The 20945-nt window shown below is 33.5% G+C and overlaps 1 protein-coding gene across 1 annotated transcript; it reads left to right on the plus strand.

Moving 5' to 3' along the window:
- The first annotated feature begins 7124 nt into the window (after positions 1-7124).
- On the plus strand, positions 7125-19096 carry LOC147067242 (facilitated trehalose transporter Tret1-like). The gene is made up of 8 exons (XM_085954980.1): positions 7125-7192; positions 8142-8329; positions 11252-11407; positions 12793-12995; positions 15137-15323; positions 15860-16251; positions 18041-18152; positions 18801-19096. Exons 1-8 carry the CDS (start codon positions 7125-7127, stop codon positions 19094-19096), a joined length of 1602 nt encoding a protein of 533 aa, XP_085811106.1.
- The last annotated feature ends 1849 nt before the right edge of the window (positions 19097-20945 follow it).

Consider the following 20945-nt stretch of genomic DNA (forward strand, 5'->3'; position numbering starts at 1 on the left):
GGAAATCAATATGACATGTCAAGTACAATTTTTTTGATCGTTTAAGCTAGTCGAGTCAAGTTTATATGGTTCAACAGAATTTAAAAACGTTGTAAATAAAAAGTTCTTTTTATCTTGTAATTATTATGTCTTTAAATGAAGGGAAATATATTATGTTGAAAAAATAAAATTTCTTATTGAACTATTTTTTGTAAAATAAATTAAAAATATTCTTAGAGTACGTGGGCAATAATAATTTATAATATCGCTTATTACACCGAATTATTATTTTGTATTATAAACAATAAATAATTTGTAAAGTAACGAAAGAATATGTTATCCAAAAATATTGTTGTTGGATGATGTACCTATATATTGTATTATGAAAATTTGTTCAAACTTTGTATGTACCCTAGCTATAACATAATCGACCTAAATATCTTTGTTTTTGCTAAAATTCAGAAAAAAAAATATTTTCACTATTATACTTAAAATATTGTAGGTATTTTCTTCGTATGTCATTCATATATTTTATTAACATCCATATCAATTATGAAACTACTAAGTATACCTCTAATTTATTTTCGGCGTTAGTTCGATTTTGACCCAATCTAACAGCTACGACAGGTATTTGGTCGTATATTAGAAACAGATTACAAGAGCACAAAATCTACTATTTATAAATAAATTACACATTATTAACTAAATTTGCTTTGTTCACACTTGGTAAATTGCGTTTTCGCCCAGACAGTTAACAAACGACAGATCTCATATTAAAGAATTTACGCATATAAAATACTATAAATATTAATTGTATGAAATAATTTACTCAAAAGGGAGAATTATTATAATATTGCATTAATTTAGGATATCATAACGTATATGGTTATCGCTTTCATTTCTAAATCAAAACCAATTTCAAAGATCAATCTAAAGTAGGGAAAATATTAAGTAGCTCTTTAAAATGAAAATTTGTTGATATTTAATATGTATTCAAATATTATTACCTATATCATAAATGCTTTATGAAATATGAGTCTAAAGTGCCTTTGATTTTCACTGATTAGCGATGCTCTGGAAGATAATATTATATTCTTGTATGTAATTTACATACCCGTAATGTATCTACACGTCATGGCATTCCAAGTTATATGTTTTGTAATGTTTTACACTTAAATTGACAAAATAAATATAAAATAATCGTGCTTTTCAACGAAAAGATCTGATGTGACTCAATATCTACGTGCGTCGATAGCTATACAAATTTTATCAGATAGTAAGACGTATTGTCCTATTGCGTAGATTCAGGAGTCAGAAACATTTTTAAACCATATAAATATGAATTTTTCCTATTAATGAAAAATGTGAAAAGTAAAAATGCCGCTAAAATTGTGGGGTTTTCTGGGTCACTCATATTGGTTTCATTCTTTCTTAAACCGATAAATATAATTACATAAATGTTATAAGTCTATAAATACGATAAAATGTTGTCGTGTTAAAATTTGTGTTGAGATTTGTGCCGTTAAAGAAAAAAAATACGTAAAATTTGTGGTTTTCAGATGTGATGTTGAAGGTTCATGCTAAAAATTAGATAAATATCCCCGTTTCGAAAGAAATAAATTTGAAATACCGGCTCTCTAAAATATGTCATTTACAAATAAAGGAATACAATAATTTAAAAAAGCTCATTATTATCGAAAGCATTGAGGGTTGACACAGAGGAAGGAGGTCACTTACGTGATAGTTTAACTAAGTGAAGGTAACTAGGAGCCTCTCAACATTTTCAGCTATACGTACGCTGAAATTCATAGATTGCTGAAGATACATAACTAGGACAAAATGAGCCAAGAATCAAGATCCTCAACAGTGATAGGCATGAAAACGAAGAAATAATTATTTAAAAACAAGAAATAGTTGTGTAAATGAAAAATATCGTTTATATTTTATTAGTTTCTCCAAAACTTCTAATGATTTTTGTAAAATATTGCTAAAATATTAGAATACCAATGTTAACTGACGACAATGATACGTTATCATCAAATTACAATGCATTATGTACGCGTCCATTGTGCTTTGAAATTTTTGAACTGACGATATTTAGATATATTGAACTATGCCACAAGTGATTTAAAGATTTTTGGCCAAAAGAATCAGCAAAAATCGTCCTTGGTAGGGTAAATTTCTGGAAGAAGCCAAAGGTTGTATATCAAGAATGATAATGAAGGGCTACAATCTCTATATATATAAAAATCTCGTGTCACGATGTTTGTGGTTGAACTCCTCCGAAATGGCTCGACCGATTTTTATGATTTTTTTTATGTATATTTGTTAGGTATGAGAATAGGTCAACAAGTATATTTCATACCGCTAGATGATTAGGGTATCTCTATCCAGAAAAATTTTCTTTTATTTTTTTGACAATTTTTTTTTGTATTTTTTTTTATTATTTGGCATAAAAAATACCTATAACCCCAAATTTTCACCCTCCTACCCCCACCCTCCCATTTTTTAATCGCGATTTTATTATTTTTGTATGAACAAATTTAACCGTCGTTCGTATTTCAAACAGAACGAAATTATTTATGTTGTTGAATGACAGATGGCGCTACGTCCGAGAAGAATTCAAAAGAAGCGTCGCGTCATTTTGACATTTCATTCGGCATACCACAATGCAGTGCGTGCAAAATTTTGTACAATTTATTTTATTTATCTATTTTTATGTGCGTGTATTACAGTACACAATGCCAGCAAGACGCAAGGGGGGCCATTTGGGCCGTCGAACGAATAAAGCAACAAACATGCGAAATAGTAGAGCAAAAAAAACAGACGAACAAATCCAACAAGATAACAAAAACGTGCGTGTAAGCATGTCGCAATTGCGTGCATCTCAATCACAAGAGGCACGAGCTGAACAAAATCAACAACGACAATTGGAACGGAGCCAAGCGCGCCGGTTCGTAGTTAACTCACGCAGAGCAAATGACCGACAACGCCAACAAGTACATCGAACATTTACATCCGCTTCGTTCCTTCGTCTCGCATTCGAGTACGAGCCAGATATTTAATATTCCGCTCATCCGAAAGTGCTGATTGGTGCTATGGACAAAGAATGTCCCCATTGTCATGCGCTCAAATTCAAACATGAGTCAGCCGGGATGTGTTGCGCATCAGGAAAAGTGCAACTACCAGAAATTGAGATACCACCAGAACCATTGAACGGCTTGCTCATCGGCATGGTTCCAGATTCAAACCTGTTCCTGAAGTCTATTCGCACATTCAATTCATACTTCCAAATGACTTCGTCCGGAGCAACAGAAATAGTTCACAATGCTGCGGCAAATGGTCAAAAATTCCATTCTACGTTCAAAATCAAAGGCCAAGTATACCACAAAGTAGGCTCATTGCTGCCAATGCCAAACGAACCACATACATTTTTACAAATCTACTTCATGGGCGCGGCGGTGAGGACATCAATCATGTGGATGCACGTTGCGGCTACAATAGCCTGAATTCGCCTAATGCCAGGCTCATCGTCGGCGAACTGGACGCCCTGTTGAATGAGCACAATGAATTATTGAAATTCTTCAAAGCACACATGCACCAATTGCAAAGTGACAATCACGCTATTGTCATCCATCCTGATAAAACACCAGCTGGAGAGCACGTACGTCGATTCAATGCGACTGTTGTTGACGACATTGCTGGAATCATGGTTGGCGACCGCACATCGACGCGAGAAATCGTGATTCGAAGAAGAAACAATAATCTGGAGTTCATCGCTGACACACACCGTTCATAGGACGCTCTCCAATATCCGCTAATTTTCTGGAAGGGACAAGACGGATATTGCATAAACATTAAACAACGAGATCCTGTCACAGGTAATTCATTCATTATGAACATCATTACTCATTTTGAATTGAGAAAATGAATGGTTGATGTTTTTTTGTTTTTATCGGCGGTCATCGTCTACAGCGCTCTATTCCTCTTTCTGTCATAGATCCCATCCCCACACACTTACGATACATTCGTTATTTTTTATTTAACAACCAAAATATTCACTAGAAATAATTTATATGGCAGAACAACGTTTGCCGGGTCAGCTAGTATATATATATATATATATATATATATATAAATATCTACAATATAAATCCAAAGGGTCATAATATATAAGTAGCTCGTAAGCCTGAGGTTTCCAATCCAAGAATTTGAATACTAATGCGTATATATACCTACCTACACTCTCGCGCTAATAAATGATATCACATTTTAAGACATCATCTGTTGTGATAACACGATTAGATATATGTAAATATTATCATGGAAATATCTCGCAACACAATGCCTGATTCAATGATACATTATCAATTATTTTCTCGTACGCTGTCGGTAAAGAATAACAAAACTGGTATGAGATGAAAATATGAAAAGATTTTCTCTTCGTGATTAATTGTTTTATAACCTGTGAGGGATTTTTCCTTTTCCAACATTCACTGAATTCACTTTTTTGTAACCCCTCAAAGAATGATCTGGAGGATTTATTGTGATGCTGTTGAAGGGATTTATCATGTGATATTTTCAACCCCTGGCCAATGTTTTTTTGGTATGAATTATTTATATTCTACTCGTCGTAAATAAAAAAACATAATAGTTTAAGACCTTCAGTTATGTTACAATTATATTGTTGCGATGTTAAATATCAGCTATCTTTACGCTTTTTGAGATATTTCAAGAATATCACGGCCAGTGGGTCTTCCATGCATCAAGATGTATGAGGCTCTTGTTATGCACACCCTTTCTAATAAATTTTCCATTTTTTTATGACGTATTATTTATTTTATACCACATTCTAAGCTTTAAAAAAAATTGGATTTATTTATATTCACGTAACTTCTAAAGGTTTTGTTTGCGATTATTTCTAGACTTTGCAACCTATATTTGATTTTGGCTCTTCGTTTGGCCTCGATCTCGTGTTTTCTAAATTTAACATAAGTACCTATATAAAGGGGTAGCGGCAGATTTTTCTTTCATACGATAGTAAGTAGGTACGTCAAAAATGCTATAATTTTCCATTTACGTACTACTGAAAATAAGAAAAGTAATATGAAAAGATAATATAATATTATATTGCGTAGTCATTGGCATGAGAAAATTCACTTGCATCTGAATCTGAGAGTAATTTTTTCAAATAGATACTCAGAATATCGTCAAAATACTTTTAAAGATACGTTATCAAATGTGTCGTAGGTACCAACTCTAATAAAACCATGCACCCGAATGCGGTACTAGCAAATTGTACGTGAAACACCGCCGTAAAGGCATTGACATTTCAATCTAAATGTAAAGTTTCTGTTTTGTAAACATGATAAAGTGCTTTAGGTACATCAAAAAATATAAATTTTATAATAATTCTTGAATAAGACCAAGATTCTCCCTGTTTATATTGCTGATTTGCTGAATAGCTTCTTCCGGGATTATCGCGCGTTAATTATACGTCCTAAAGCTCTTTCCGGTTTGTTGATTATGGTTTATAGGTTGTAATTTAGTAACACATATATAAAATATTTTTAATACCGAATCTAAGCCATGCAGTGTTAATTCTAAAAGTTGCACTTCCCTAGAAAGGACCGTTGCATGAATGGTTTAACGTCACATATCGAATATTTCATATAATAAATATGGTTTTTATGGTATTTTTTGGTCAACACGTTAGTATAAATACTCCGAGAATTATAATATTAAATATAATATCTATAACTATTTCCACCAATAAAACTAATAACTTCGCACATTTTTTAATCAACTTTTGACTTGTTATGAAATATCTGTAGCGTTCTGCATTGAATTAATCTGCCTCTACGTGGTACGTAGGACATAAATGCGCCCTCTACGCTAACCTGCTAAGTGAGCTACGTTGAGCCGCTCATTGGAAATAAGATACCTACTAGTATATGTATTATATGTAGCTTATGCATCAGCATACATTTTTCTTTTTGATTGGGCGTAGACCCGAACTGAAATTTAATCCATATTTTCAAATTATAAAATACAAATAAAAATAAGATTCAAATATGATGAAATGCCACCTGCATAACCAAGCATTTTTAGGCAGTCTCTAAATTAGTAAGGGCCTAAAAAGAAATCAATAGTCAAGTAGAAAAGTTTTTTCTAGATAGCCATAATTCACAGGATTGGTCATGCTCACTTCCCCTGATGTCAATAGATGTAATGTTAATTTTAATAGATTACGATTATAAGTGGTTTTTTAAACTAAATTAACTGGGTATCTTTTAATATTTTGGGCCTTTGATAACATGTATTAGCCCATAAAACTGTGGGCCCTTTTAATGATAAAAAATGAAATGACAGAATGCGAGCATTGATAAATGTGGTAAAACACAGTGTTCGGCAATCTACATATTCTTTACCACATAATGACCACATAATAACTATTTGGTATGATAATTTTTTTTAATGTACTGGATATAATGTTTTATTAATAGCTATTCTTTACTCAACCACGCCATAAGCCGGCTCGCACATCACAAATCGCCTCGTGTGCCTTACCGCCATAAATCAAAGCTTCCGAGAACAGGCGGCCAGTGTTGCATGACACAACCTCGCACATCTATCTACCGACAGTCGCGCGTAGCCTTCGAAACGTATTGATATTTCAATGCGGCGATCGGCGAGCCGGTATAGGAATGACCAATTCGCATGTGTTTCTTTGTGACTTCGACCCACCGACTCGGAGCCCGAGAAGGATGCAACATGTCGAATGCAACAGCCAGATGTTTTTTTCAGCCGAAACAGTTGCATTCGATCGATCTGCGAAGCTCCATTTGGCAACACGTGTTATGTTGTTTCGTTAAATGACGATGACGTTACATCGACGTATTCGATGCGTTTTTAGGCGAGACGAGTTCCAATGTGCGAGCCGACTAAAACCTCCGCGTCCATGGGTTGCCGACCACCGCTAGTTCTAAGAGGGCTCGCACATCAGAACTCGCCGCATGCGTCTTACGACGAATTCGTCGATGTGACGTCATCGTAAACCAAGAAACAACCGTTATCAAATGGACCTTCGCAGATTGGCCGATGCAACTGCAACTCTGCGACCCTGCGACATTCATCTAGTTGCAATGGCCAAAGCGTGCATGTCGATCTCGGGAATGTCGCCTCCGCGCAAGCGCACAGCTGGCGGCCATCGGTCATTTCTGTCTTTGTCTCTGTCTACAATGTCATTGCTCGCTCACGCCGCCGCGTTTGACGTTTGTTCATACAATCAACACAATAAAAATGGCAGACGAGAGACTTCTCTTTTTTCGTGTTTGACGTTTGCCGCTGGGCAGATGTGCGAGGATGTACGATGCAACATTCGTCGAAATTTTGTCAACTTTTGATTTATGGGCGTTAGGCACACAAGGCGAATTGTGATGTGCGAGCCGGCTAATTCTCTCCAAACAGATTTTGAGTGCGTCTTGTCATGAGAAAGATGAATAAGTTGTGAATATGATGATATATAAAAATTATTTTTACTGACTCTTACGAGTGAAACAAGCACCTATGTAGTTTTTAAAATAATATTTCTTTGTAGTTTTCTACTTTGGAATAACGGGAATATTACAAATTATAAGTCCAAGACACTTACAATATGACATGATACATAATTTTGTATGAATAAAAATAAGTGCCTAACATATATATAATACACATAAATATAAAAAAAACCCTGTATGATAAAATAATATTTATTTCTAAGTAAGTAAGTATACTATACTACAGTTACAGAATGATATAAGTACAATGAAGTACATTTATTGAACTAAATAATCCCTATATTAATTATTCATAAAACAACTTCCGCATAAACTCACTCTCACATACGTGGAAAATATAAATATTCAAAGTGAGTTAGTTAAACAAAGTAATTGCCCTTCCAATTGGCATAACCAATGGCAGATTAATTATTTAAATTAATAACAACTGAATATTCTCTTGATTTGTTATAATATGGTTATTCAAAGGCACGCCTATCCACACTTACAAGAATGGCAGAGTTTAAATTTATCTCGCGTATATTATGTTAAAAAAATTCTACACGGTTACTTATTTGCGGAAAGCTGCGTGCATACCTTTATCTAATCTATTTTTTTCAGTTCGAAGATTGAAAATCCACCGCTCGATCTGTTATCGTCTGTGTCTGCGGCCCATCTCAGCCCAATGGACAGTAGGTCAGAAGACCGCGAAGCAGAGACCTGCGTTATTCCGTTGACACTACAAGGCGACAGAAGAATGGCTTCGGAGGCTGGACAAAAATGGCGTCAATACATGGCAGCTGCGGCAGGTATTTCAAATTATTGAAACTTAATAATAAACATACATCTAATATATAAAAATTAATATTTGTGTGTTTGTTTGTTCGTATTTAATGCGCAGCCATACCGTTCATCCGATTGCGATAAAACTTTGTAAACTTATTGCTTGCACTTGCGGGAAGAGTATAGGCTATACTAATATATAAAAATGAATGTCTGTCTGTCTGTCCCGTATGCGTTCCTATACCATTCATCCGATTGCAATGAAATTTTGGTAAGTGGTTGTATGCATACCCATAAAGGTTTCTGAATTAGAAAAATCATCATCTTCTTCTTCTTCTTCATTATATTTTCTTTTATTCGTATGGTTCCTATACGATTCATCCGATTGCAATGAAATTTTGGTAAGTGGTTGTATGCACACCCATAAAGGTTTCTGAATTAGAAAAATCATCATCTTCTTCTTCTTCTTAATTCTATCTTCTTTTATTCGTATGGTCCCTATACCATTTATCCGATTGCGATTAAACCTTCACCGTTGTGGTAACACCCGCAATGGTTTTTGAATTAGTAGAACCATCTTCTTCTTCTTCTTCTTCTTCTATTATATATTCTTCTATTCGTATGCGTTCCTATTCCATTCATCCGATTGCAATAAAATTTTCGTCAGTAATTGTGCCAACACCCGCAAAGGTTTCTGAATTAGTACAACTATCTTCTTCTTCTTCTTCTTCTTCATTCTATCTTCTTTTATTCGTATGGTCCCTATACCATTCATCCGATTGCAATGAAACCTTCATCAGTTATTGTGGTAACACCCGCAATGGTTTTTTAATTAGTACAACCATCTTCTTCTTCTTCTTCTTCTATTCTATATTCTTCTATTCGTATGCGTTCCTATTCTATTCATCCGATTGCAATAAAATTTTCGTTAGTAATTGTGCCTACACCCGCGAAGGTTTCTGAATTAGTACAACCATCTTATTCTTCTTCTTCTTCATTCTATGTTCTTTTATTCGTATGGTCCCTATACCATTTATCCGATTGCGATGAAACCTTCGTCAGTTGTTGTGGTAACACCCGCAATGGTTTTTGAATTAGTACAACTATCTTCTACTTCTTCTTCTTCTATTCTATATTCTTCTATTTGTATGCGTTTCTATTCCATTCATCCGATTGCAACAAATTTTTCGTCAGTAATTGTGCCAACACCCACGAAGGTTTCTGAATTGGTACAACCATCTTCTTCTTCTATTCTATCTTCTATTCGTATGCGTTCCTATACCATTCATCCGATTGCAATGAAATTTTGATCGACTGTTGTGCTCACGCCGCAAAGGTCTCTGAATTGTTACAACTATTTTCTTTTTCTTCTATTCTATCTTCTTCTATTTGTATGCGTTCTTATACCATTCATCCGATTGCGATGAAATTTTGACCAGTTGTTGTGAGCACGCCCGCGAAGAGTTCTGAATTAGTACAACCATCTTCTTCTTCTTCTATTCGTATGCATTCCTATACCATTCATCCGATTGCAATGAAACTTTGGTGAGTTGTTGTGCCCTTGCCCGCAAAGGTTTCTGAATTACTACAATCATCTCTTTCTTCTTCTATTTGTATGCGTTCTTATGCCATTCATCCGATTGTGATGAAATTTTGACCAGTTGTTGTGCGCAAGCCCGCAAAGGTTTTTGAATTAGTACAACCATCTTCTTCTTCTTCTATTCGTATGCGTTCCTATACCATTAATCCGATTGCAATGAAACTTTGGTGAGTTGTCATGCGCATGCCCACGAAGGTTTCTGAATTATAAAATCATCTTCTTATACTATTCGTATGCGTTCCTATACCATTCATCCGATTGCGATGAAACTTTTGTCAGTTGTGTGCGGTTTCTAAATTATTATTATATAACATACAAAGTTTGTTGTTTGTTTGTTCCATCCAATTTTGATTTTTTTTTTTACTACATATTTATAACATTAATAACGTTTTCATATTTTGGATTCGATATTAATTTAGTGTTCTTATGTTTGACCTTTACTCCTATTATAATTATTTTCATATTGCCATATTGTATTACACAGATATTTTAATATTAAAGAAATAATTACCTCTTATTATTTTTCAAATATCTAAGATAAATATAACCACGAAGCGACCCCGTGCGAAGCCGGGTACTTCAGCTAGTATATAATAAAAACAGGATCGTATTCCGTTTTCAATCAACAATTTAATTAATAAATATCTATGCAATTTTTACATACGAAATTTAAATTAATTTAAAAAATCGCGTAAGAAACTCAATGGTACAACAATAAAAAAAATAAGTTAATTTATTTCTTATTAAATCTTCATTTATTTAAATTTCTTGGAATAATTTTATGTAAGTAGATATTTAGATTAAAGTTATAAATTAAAAAAGTTGAAATACCATACGTGTGTATTCTGTGAATAATAATGTTACCAATGTGAATCTATGTGTAAAAAAGTGATTGTCTAAGTGTTCTATGAAGCTTTTCATACATAAATGTAAAAGGGTGAGTGACTATGATTTTATTAAATTTAAAAAGGACTCTCCATCCCTCTCGGTACTCTGACCGCTCAGCGTAGAGGTAATAGTGGCCCCATTAAGCTCTTTCACTCGGTCGCTCCAGCGCTCCTCTGCTTCGCCTTCTCACGCAAAACCACCAGTTTCTCCAGGTTATCCGTTCCGCGCCGAATAATACCTCCAAAAAGCTGCAGACTGCGTCTCACATATTTTCCAGAGCCATTTTTTATTTATCTGTTCTGGTCCTTAGTTAAAATAAGTACATTGGATTGGATTAGATTAGATTATTCGTAACCTGTCAGTCAACTCAGCAGTGCACGAAATATAAAGATTTTAAAATATGAGATTTTGTCATGAAAAACATTGTGACGAATTTGTTATTTAAATTGTTTATCTGCAGCGAACCTTGGTATCCTAGCGCTTGGCATGTGCATGGGCTGGACTTCTCCGACGCTTCCAAAATTGACCAGTGGTATTGGATCTCCTCTCGACAGAAAAATCACTCCTGATGAGGAATCATGGGTTGGGTCACTTATTACTCTTGGTGCTGCAGTGGGTAAGCTTTTTGATTTTAATATTTACATAAATCAAATAAGTATGTTTAAGATACATCGCATAGTCATTTCGTGCGGTTACAATTTAATATATTATCTTAAGTATGTTTAATTGAACTGGAGTTTACGTGGTAGCACTCCATTATAATATCGATATATAACTCAAATAAAGTTTATTGTTTATACTACGTTATTTGAGTTAGATACTTCTCTTGATAGCGGTCTCGTACTACGAGTATAAACCCATCGACAGAACGATGGAAAAGATAACTAATCTTTTAAAAGTCAAACTGTACGAATCACAGAAAGAGGAGTGTATGTACTGGACATTAACCTATCTAATCATACATTGCACACAATGATTTTATTATCCTAAATGTATTTATTTATTTTTATTATTATTTATTTCACTAAATAGATTCGACTAATCTGTTGACCGAGTTTTAGCTATTACAACATAGAATCTAAATGATATTTTTTACTAATTTCTTTTATCGTGTAAACTGTCAAAACTCTAAACTATCGGTAGAAATACATTGTATTATTAATTTAATTTATTAAAACGCAAATTTTTTATGGTACTTTTTCCACTTTTAATAAATAAATCTGGACCGGCTTCGTCCGCCTCAGAGGGACATTTTCAACTAAGTAATCTTTATACAACAGGCACTTAGCAACACAAATTCAAAAGGTGACACAAATAATCTACCAATACATTGAATTAACCGTCCAATAATATTTTGTCAATATCAATTTAATTTAATTTAATTTAATTTAATGAAATTGGATATTAATATTTCATAATACATCATTAAACCAAATATTCTAAATTATTAACATAAAACAAAATAGAAGCAATAAGCACTTACAATAACACAATACATTTGAATAATAAATCTTTTATAAAATTTACAATAAAAAAATACAATATCATTTCAATTACACCAATTAATTATTGATGGACAAACGAATAGAAACAAAAATATGTGTTAAAAATAAATTTAAAAAAATATAAAATAATATAATAAATAATGTACAATCTATAATGTTATGTTAGATCAATAAGACAATCCCGAACATTATAGGATACAATAACGGAGATGACACAAAATTAAATTGATCAATTCTTAAATCTATCAATCTCTAGGATTTCCCGTTTATCCATTTTTTTAGATTTATCATTCAAATGTAGGATTTTAAAATTTTTAATGATATTAAAAGAATGATTATTTAAAAATAAATGATTTTGTACTCGATCAAGTACAAAAAAATGCGTTTTATTTAATTAAATCAATGATATTTTTCACATTGGAATTTAAAGGTTTTATGGAGGTATATAACAAGTACTTATATTAAAAAAACTAAATAAATGTTATGTCATTTCTAGGGCCACTGTACAGTGGCATGGCGGCCGACAAGTTTGGCAGAAAGTATTCGATCCTGGCTGGTGGAGTTCCCCTCATTGTTGGATGGATTTTAGTAGCCACCGCAACTTCTGTTGAGCAGTTATACGTGGCCAGAATAGTCTGGGGACTCTCTGTTGGACAACTCTTCACTTGTGTGCCTATGTACGTGGGAGAAATAGCCGAGGTAATCAGAATGGTTGAACGATGTATCTATAGTCTAAGGGTTGAACTGATCTAAATTATGTAATGCCATTGCCATATCGGGGACAATATAGTGTGACATTTCTCGGGTTGTAGGCATAATGTGCAATTGATGTGAATATATTATAATTCATTAAAATTCGCAGTGTTTTTGTAAAAAAAATTACGTAGCCGGTTTTGAATACACAGCGATGATATTTTACCACGTTTTTCTTAGTTCGTATTCTTGTTTGTCCGGTGGTTGTTTATCCAGTACAAATATTGCAATCGATTTTTAACTAACTTCCCGACTAGCTAGACATTTGAAACTTTTAGAATATATCAGAACACGATGCCAATGCATTCTTAAAATACTTTTAGCCATCTTGAAGTAGAATTGAATTCATTTTCAGCTAATTCTGTTTTGTATGAAAAGTTATTTCGGAAGAAATCCGTGATCCGATCCACTATTATTGGTTGCTAAGGGGATGGTCCTAGCAACTAAATTATTAATATATACGTGCGTTACTATGGAAATCAAAATGACATTTCAGTATTACATATTTGTTTGTTTGTTGCAAAATAGCAAAAAAATGATTTTTTTGACAATTGCCTTATATGTCCTAAATTTACATTGAATTGTCAAGTTTATATGATTAAAAACGTGGTACATTAAAAGTTCTTTTTATCTTGTAATTATTTTTCTTTACTTGATGTTGTGTACATTTAGATCACAATCATCACAGTAGCAGGGTCGCCTCAAGCAACACTGCCACCTATATGCTAAATTTAGAATAAAACGATCTAAAATTACCAGGGAACTCAGAAATAATAATTACACATGATCTTTTTTTTTATTTATAAGGTTATTGTATGGGCATTAAATTTGGCAGTATATAATATATTATGTAAACCTCAACCCCCTTTATTGGCCAAAAAAATCCGTTAAATCAGAGTGACGTGGGATTCTTTATGGGAATCGAGTATCGTAGAAAATCTCTTCGGGCTCGTCTTTTATTATTGTCGACTATTATTAAATAAAATTTTGAGGCTATTCGTTTCAATGTCGTTAATCTTCGTATTCCACCATTTAGATATAGTCGCCAAACCGTCAAAAACGTTTCGGATTGTAAATATAATACTTTCTTTTTGCTAATATATTTGTAAACAATTAAAAAAAGCTAATAGTGAATTAAAGTGTAGGTACTTAACGTTATTAAAATAAATAAAAAATCTTGTTTAAATTTAGACATGAAATATTTAAAAAAAAAACGTGGCTGATATAAACGACTTTGCAATCAGCCTCCGGTTTAATTCCATTTAACTAACAAACTGAGCTGGATGTGATATTTTATGAATAATCTGACTCAAAAAAATATATTTAAAAAGAAAATGGAGGTTAGATACCGACTTTGCAACTAATAGCCTAATTTGACATATTATAATATTGTCACTGTACTATTGGTGTAACCCTCGCTTTTCACCGAAGTGACATTTTGATGGCAATGGACTTATTGCATACTCTCTAACAACACGAACTGGCCAAGTATCATAAATCCCAAAAAAATATTTGATATCAAAATAATAAAATAAACTATTTTTAAGCCATTTGTAACTTAACAAAACATATTCCAGCCAAATGCTGGAACCCTCTAAACGCAAGCCACTGGTGTGTTAATATAAGAAAATTCTCAATTTGTAATAAAATAATATACATAAAATAATAAATAAAAATATTACTTATATAAAATAATAAGTAAATCCAATGCCCATAGCTTTTTTTTCACTTCCTGAACAATTTAATATTTGAGGGTTACGCCAATTGGCCTGTACAGTAACGATATTATATTCTTTAAATAAGGAATTGGGATGTATTAATTGTCAACTTAATTTACATTTTTTTTAATAACAACAAACTTTCGCCTATGTATAAAATTATCACTTTTTAAAAGATCGACGTTTTGTTGATATCTTGAACTCTTAAATAGTTAGCAATGACAAGCGCACTAATTTTGTCACTTCCCCAGTGTTTTATTTTTTTTATGCAGGATGTTTTAAAACTATTTCTATTTGGTATATTTTTGGTAAGTATATGTAACTAATAATAATTTATTCGCACATACGCACACCGTTATTTCATTACAGAGCGACGTGCGAGGTGCCTTGGGATCCTTCTTGCAGATATTCATCGTGATTGGCTTCCTTTTAACTTACGTGGTGGGTCCTTTCGTCTCATACTTAGTGCTGAGCATCTTCTCCATCGTGCCTGGTGCTCTTTTCATGATCGCCTTTTTCTTCATGCCCGAATCCCCCAGCTATCTCATATCGAAAGGTAAGCAAAATTACAAAACATTCTTATTGTTGAGCATCGAGATATGATATGCCTACATAAGAGTATTTTCCATTAATTTGATTATGTGGCGGATGCATTGTCTCATAAATTGTAGTCGAAGAATCAATTTGCATTGGACGAATAGTCAACAACTATTCATTGAACAAAGTCTGCTCATGGTAACATGATAATTTAGTTTTTTTCTTTACTGTGAATCGTTTTCATGCTTATTGATATGTCTCACTAAGACTGTGGGTACGATTTTCATTGGGTTTATATCGCGTTTTCTCATGGTCAATCTGACTTTCAAATCCGTTACAAGATTCATATGTTAAAAGAAGCCATACAATGTGATAACCCAAAGAAAATCATCAAAGTATTCGTAGATATTCAGAATAATATTATAACCTCAAATTTAATTAAATTTTTGTTTATCTTTTTTTCTGAGTTTCCTCGGCTCACTTTGGCCTTGACCTAGAGTTAATCATGTACGACGACGATGTATATATTATATAACACAATTAATTTTATTTTAGGCCGTACTGAAGATGCTATCGAATCATTGATGAAACTCCGTGGTAAATCTGCGAACGGCGTCCAGCAAGAGCTCCGAGAACTTCAATTAGCCACCAATCAAAATACTCAAAAAGCACCCATCAGCGATCTCTGGACCTCCAAGGGAAACTTTAAGGCCCTCTACTTATCGTGTGGCCTGGTTGCTTTGCAGCAACTGTCTGGCATTAACGTGGTCCTCTTCTACATGCAGACTATCTTCGACAAGGCGGATACTGGGCTGCCTGCTTATCAATCAACGATCATAATCGGTGTGGTACAGGTTCTGGCTAGCTCCGTTACACCTCTGGTCGTAGACAGACTGGGCAGACGAATGCTGTTAATTATTTCTGCACTGGGAATGACAATCGCTCTGGTATGGTTTGATTTAGCTATTATAGATTTTGCAAAACAAAAAAACGTTTACCGAGCAGTAGTTTGATATGACAGAGCTAAAAAGTTTTATCTTATAAAAACCCAATAAATAAAGAATCTATGCAGGTACACTTAATTATCATATATATCAGACTATATAATAGGTAGGTACATAAAACAATATTATACGTTAGTGTCTTGTATTCCACATACCTTTTTATTAAAGATGATTAGTTACGGAACGCCACTGAACTGTATGTAGTAGTGGCTGATTATCCCTCAAGTACAAAAATCTCTCTCATCTTGGCCTCAGCTTACGGAGGTTTCGAATCCCTCCTAAAGTTAATGGAATCATTGTTTTTTTTATACAATACTGAATATACACAAGATTTATAAATGTTAGATTCCACATAATTTTGAAAAACATACAAACAATTCAAAAAAAGAGTAGGATTCAATTCACATCTTTCACGCTCGAAATTGGTCATAAACCATAATCAGGCGCAATGTAGCAAATGTTTTCCATGCGCACAAGCGAGGACAGCCCGGGACAGTGAAGTCACGCGGCTAGACGAAAGGAATGAAAATAAACCTTCTGCACATGTGCGCCGACTCGAATGTCGTAAAATGTCGCATTCGAGCCGTGTGCAGACGTACATTAACTTACGTGTGTTTTGTGAATACCGAAAAAACCACTTCAACATATTCGACGAGATTAGATGTGCGACCCAGCTAAAGCAGGCATGCGTTTTTTTTCCGGCCATGTCCGATCCTAGTAGGATCATATGGGCCTCCACAGAGTGAAGGTTTGTATTAACAGATTTTTGTTTTTTTACGAGAAATGGATGTCAGCCACTTGCTCAACCTATTAGGTCCATACCCTGACTCACACACAAATTGAAAAACAATATCTGTACTTGCCAGACCCAGGATTCGAACCTGAGACCCACGGCGTGATAGTCCAACGCTTAAGCCGTGCGTCCACTGGGCACCATATCTCCTACGCCGGGTTCATGACTGCCTGTCTTGCCAAGGATATTTCCACAAACTTAACGGCAAAATATAGTCGCATTACGAATATTTTAAACAACATAAATTAATTTTCTCCCAGATGATAATATATAGGTATTAATTTATGTAGGTATATTGATGACGTCTTTCCACTTGCAAAAATTTTTTTTTTTTTTTATAATACAAGTTTAAAGAATTTTACATTCTCAATTTTGAAAAACGTCAAATTAATATGTAAATCTTTTTGTTAATCTAGGACTTTTCTAACATGTATGCAGTTTTTTTTTAAATTATGTGCCCTCCTGCGCATCTATTCTGTAGACAAAACTGCTTTCGGCCGCTATCTAGGGTAGGAAAGTATCCAAGTATTACCACTTATTGTAACAATTACAATAAGTTAGTGGTAATTGTTAACAATAAGTGCTATGCTTTAACAGCACCTCTCTTGGTTGTGATAAATTATAGAGTGAGATAGACAGTTTTGACAGTTCAGACGGCTAACTTATTGTAATTGTTACAATAAGTGTTAATATTTCGATACTTTTCTACCCTAGCTAGCTGCCATAAAGGCCGAAAGTAGTCTTGTGTATAGAATAGGTGTGCTGAAGTCTTTAATTAGATGATGTGAATATTTTCTCAAAACTAATTCACCTCGGGGTCCTCATAGTCACTGTGACACAGATAGAGAATTGGTTGGGTAGGTTCGTTAATAAATATTTAATAATAAATTACAGCTGGCTGTCTGCCATATTTAAACAATAAAATTATGTTAATTGCAGTTTTTTCTTGGCCTTTTCTTCCTCTTGGACTCATCGGGAAGTTCAGCTGTCGCATCAATCACATGGCTTCCAGTTTTGTCACTCGTCATCTTCATGTGCGTCTACTGTGTTGGTAAGTCCTCAGAAAGTAGCAGAAACTTGCAATTTATGCAGAATACATAAATTGTTACACTTTTGATCACTGAATCAGAGTATTATATTATAATATTCAGTTGTTAAGATATTATTAAAAAATGTCTGTAATAAAAGTTTTATAGCCAAATGTGGCGTAAGCGTTGCTTAATGCCACTATAGGACTTAATTATGACTATGCATTTGGGCGATATAACATAAAATATATGTATATGAGAATTAGGAAATACGCGTACCTACCTAAATATAAATTTGAATGCTTAAATATGAAAAATAAACTTAGTCATGATTACCTACTTAAAAGGCTACTTCTGGCATTATTTTTATTTAGAAGGTTATACCAAATATATTGTTATAAATTACTAGGAAAATAAAATTGTAGCATTTGATATAGTATAATAAATAAACTTTTCTATAATTACTTGGGAAGTCGATATTTATTCCCACGATTTTCAATAAACATGTTAAACGTGTGGAAATGTACTATTATTTCGGGTTTATTTTGTCTGAAACATCTGCAATACGTTTTACTATTCGATTAGCCAAAATTGAAAATATGTTTCATTTTGGTTTTTATTTATTGAAATAATAATATATGCCTACCTAATAATATTTTCTTGATTTTCAGGATTTGGGCCTTTACCATGGGCTGTAATGGGAGAGCTATTTGAGCCAACTGTAAAATCGGTTGCTTCAACAGTAGCAACCACAGTCTGCTGGATCATTGGCTTCATCTTGACAAAATATTTCAGCGCCCTCCAGGAGGCGATCGGCATCCATTACGCGTTTTGGATCTTTGGCATATTCACGCTATCTGGTTTCTTCTTCGTCTACTTCCTACTGCCCGAAACCAAGGGCAAGAGTTTGCAGGAGATTCAAAATATTCTCAACAACAAGCAAACAGAAACGCCACAGAAGGCGTAATACGATTTGGTGTCAACCCCCAACGGTCCCTAAACCTATTGCATGCATAGAACAAGTTGACTACTTCATAAATATGTATTATAATTTCTTTTAATAGTTGTCGCAATAACTACAACTTCATTTTAAATATTTTTTTCCATTGAGCTAGTCGAGCCGGGTTGCTGTTTTTATGATGTTGTCAACTTATGTGTGTATAGTCTCGTATGGCATGAATTATCTGACAAAATAAAGGACTGGGTGTTATGATAATCAATAATATTAATTTATTGAAATAGCATACTGATTGTAATACGTACCAAATAAAATAATTATATTACCCTTAGGATATATAAATTAGCATTTTCTGAAACAACTTAAATAAATATGTAATATACAACTGTTTGTTTAGGGAAAAAAATGAACATTTTGTTTGATTTTCGATCACAAATCAAACAAAACAAGCCAATTTTATTATACACGCTGGAATCATTGCATTCCATAAATCAATTATTTATGTACTAAGTATGTTCTATGTTTATATTGGGTAGTAACCTTCTTCAAAATTATAACGGGGAATAATAACTGCAAAAAATGCACCAATCATTTTGCTTTACTAAATGTCTTCTTTTTTCTGTTACAACAACGTCATAAGTGTCTTGGCCTCCTCTAGCATCTACATTTGTTCAAATTTCTTTCTCTCCAGTTTAAGTTGCCCAATGTCTTTAAATCTAACTCGACGCTATCACTTCACCATATGAAAGGTCGACCAGGTCTTCATTTGCCTTCTGTCTTCCCGAATGTCAGTTTTGTTAACGTGCGGGTCCTCGTACAAGGCGTACAGTTCGTAATTGTATCTTCGTCGACCAAACTGTGTATCGTTGATGGGTCCGAAGTTACCGCCCAGCACGCACCAATGGAATGAGTCCAACACTCTCTCTGTGTTTTAGTCATGTACCAAGTCTCCGAGACATACATGACAACTGGTATAAAAGTACATATTATTTATATTTCATATTTTAGAAATATGTTTTTTGTTACACTGAATTTAACAATATTACCTGTTGTCTGCTGACAATGATGTGGTTTTACAGAAAATTAACTTAAACCAAACTATTTCCTAGCTATAATTTTTAATTCTTTCTCACGAAATTCAGTCTTACCCAATATCTTTGATAACTATAACGCACCATTTTTATATTTCCACTGTAGTTTGTGGCACCTAGATTTTTTAATAAGTAGCTAATTATCGTATTAATAATTTATTACTCTTATTATTTATGAGTTTATAACATATTTTAAGTATCAATAATAAATGTATACGTGATTATATTATACTAGTCACGAACATGTTTTGATGTAAATAGTTAAGTACGTTGTGTTCAAGCAATGACATATTATTATCATCCCCTTATATTAGTATACTAAGACATTTTGGAAAACCCACACCAATTTCTTATTAAAATACCATTTTGTTGATTTATAAGCGATATCACTTAAATTTTTATCACTTAAAGTCCCGAACTTACTTCGATTTGAATCCAGCACAATTTTATAAAACTCGACATAATCACAGATAATATCACTTTTAAAAACGCGTTTTCTATCCGTCACCATACGTTTCTTCGCACGCATCTTTCCGTCCATATACCACTATTTACGATTTAAATCTGTACTATGACTTTTAACAAGAAATAAATGCATATTTCCTCACTTATTACTACGAAAATATAATCTAAAAATATGACACTGGAACTATCAGCTGTCAAACAAATAAACTGATCGTCATTTGTTTTTTTCGCGAACCGATTATAACCTTTGAAGTGTCAGTATATTTTCAACTTTAGAATTTGCAGAAATCGGGGGAAGCATC

This window comes from Rhyacophila brunnea, unplaced genomic scaffold (genome assembly GCF_057557595.1).
Source record: "Rhyacophila brunnea isolate RB1 unplaced genomic scaffold, BYU_Rbru_1.0 scaffold_4, whole genome shotgun sequence".
NCBI classification, from domain to species: Eukaryota; Metazoa; Arthropoda; class Insecta; order Trichoptera; family Rhyacophilidae; genus Rhyacophila; species Rhyacophila brunnea.

Bases quoted from the DNA above. Each gene is read 5' to 3' on its own strand.
- LOC147067242 (XM_085954980.1), top strand. From the start codon at position 7,125: ATGGCCAAAGCGTGCATGTCGATCTCGGGAATGTCGCCTCCGCGCAAG. The intron at 12,996-15,136 runs GTAATCAGAATG...ATTTCATTACAG, and splicing joins ACGTGGGAGAAATAGCCGAG to AGCGACGTGCGAGGTGCCTT. The intron at 15,324-15,859 runs GTAAGCAAAATT...ATTTTATTTTAG, and splicing joins CAGCTATCTCATATCGAAAG to GCCGTACTGAAGATGCTATC.